This window comes from Pteropus vampyrus, unplaced genomic scaffold (assembly GCF_000151845.1).
Source record: "Pteropus vampyrus isolate Shadow unplaced genomic scaffold, Pvam_2.0 Scaffold311, whole genome shotgun sequence".
In the NCBI taxonomy this organism is placed as follows: domain Eukaryota; kingdom Metazoa; phylum Chordata; class Mammalia; order Chiroptera; family Pteropodidae; genus Pteropus; species Pteropus vampyrus.
In genome coordinates this window covers 317,633-318,678 of record NW_011889092.1, presented here as the reverse complement: position 1 = coordinate 318,678, position 1,046 = coordinate 317,633, and the positions used below count along the sequence as shown (strand labels likewise).

At 48.7% G+C, this 1,046-nt stretch overlaps 1 protein-coding gene across 1 annotated transcript in view; it reads right to left on the bottom strand.

The window, feature by feature from the left end:
- Positions 1-328: 328 nt before the first annotated feature.
- P4HA3 (prolyl 4-hydroxylase subunit alpha 3) overlaps positions 329-1,046 on the bottom strand; it is a 34,825-nt gene continuing 34,107 nt past the window's right edge. Inside the window, exon 13 of the mRNA XM_023521672.1 lies at positions 329-399. Coding sequence (XP_023377440.1) covers positions 329-399 — 71 coding nt within the window. The remainder of the gene's footprint in view (positions 400-1,046) is intronic.

Here is a 1,046-nt window from a genome sequence, read left to right as displayed (position 1 = left end):
AGAATGGCAAAAGCCCCACTAACCAAACCCCAGAGACTGTTGATATGTCCTATTCCCAACAGAGTGTGTGAGCTCCAGAAACCTCTCTCCAGCCTTCTTGCCCAGTCCTTTGAATTGTCCACTCTACTGTGACTCGGAGCTGGAGAAGAAACAAGGTAGATTCTCCGGGAAAGCCCACTTCCTTGTCTCCCATCTGTGAGGAACAGGCAATGCTGACAAGGCCCTCTTCCAGAAGGCTACTCCCCTTTCTCCCCTTCTCCCCCAGCTTCTGGCTTCTGGCTTCTCTGGAAAGCCACAGAACTCCACCAATGTTCTCTCTGCCAACATCTTAGTCTCCAGGGCTTGAGCTGCAGGGTCTGCGGAATTCCTGTCCATACTCGTGTATCCACTTGTTGGCCACTGGGAGAGAATGGGGAGACAGAAGAGAGCAGGCTCAAGAGTAGACAGTGGCAGTCATTCACAGGGTTGTGCAACGGCCTCCTCAAATTCTGCACCAGGCAACTCACTTGCCTCACCCTGGTTCCAGCCCCGCTATGGACTAAACCGTGTTATTTCCAGCAGAGATAAATAGCAAAGAGGATACTGTCCCCTGGAAAAAGTCCCTGACAGATCTTGTCTACTATAGATTAATTTTTGAACCAGTAGATTTTAAGAACCACTCATCTTTCATTCATGCAGCTCCTAAAAGCCTACCTCCCCCACGGTGCCATTCCAGAGTAATGAGAGGAAAGGGGTGGCTTCTCTGGGCAATGTCCATCTCAGTATGAGAGTCCCTCTTCTACTTTTTCTGTCTTTGGAGCTAAGTGCTTTTGGACACATATATGACATAAACATGTCCCCTACTTATTTATCTCTTCCCTTGTTTGACTATCTCCTCATGGGGAGGCACCTGATGGTTCTTATCTAGGAATACAGGACTGGGGCTCAGCACTATATTCCTTTTCAGCTATGCTCAGGAATCAAGGACTGTCTGGTCAGGTCAATGAACTTTTACTGAAATCTGCTCTGTGACGGGATTCCTTCCCTTTGTGGGCTCCCAATCTGTC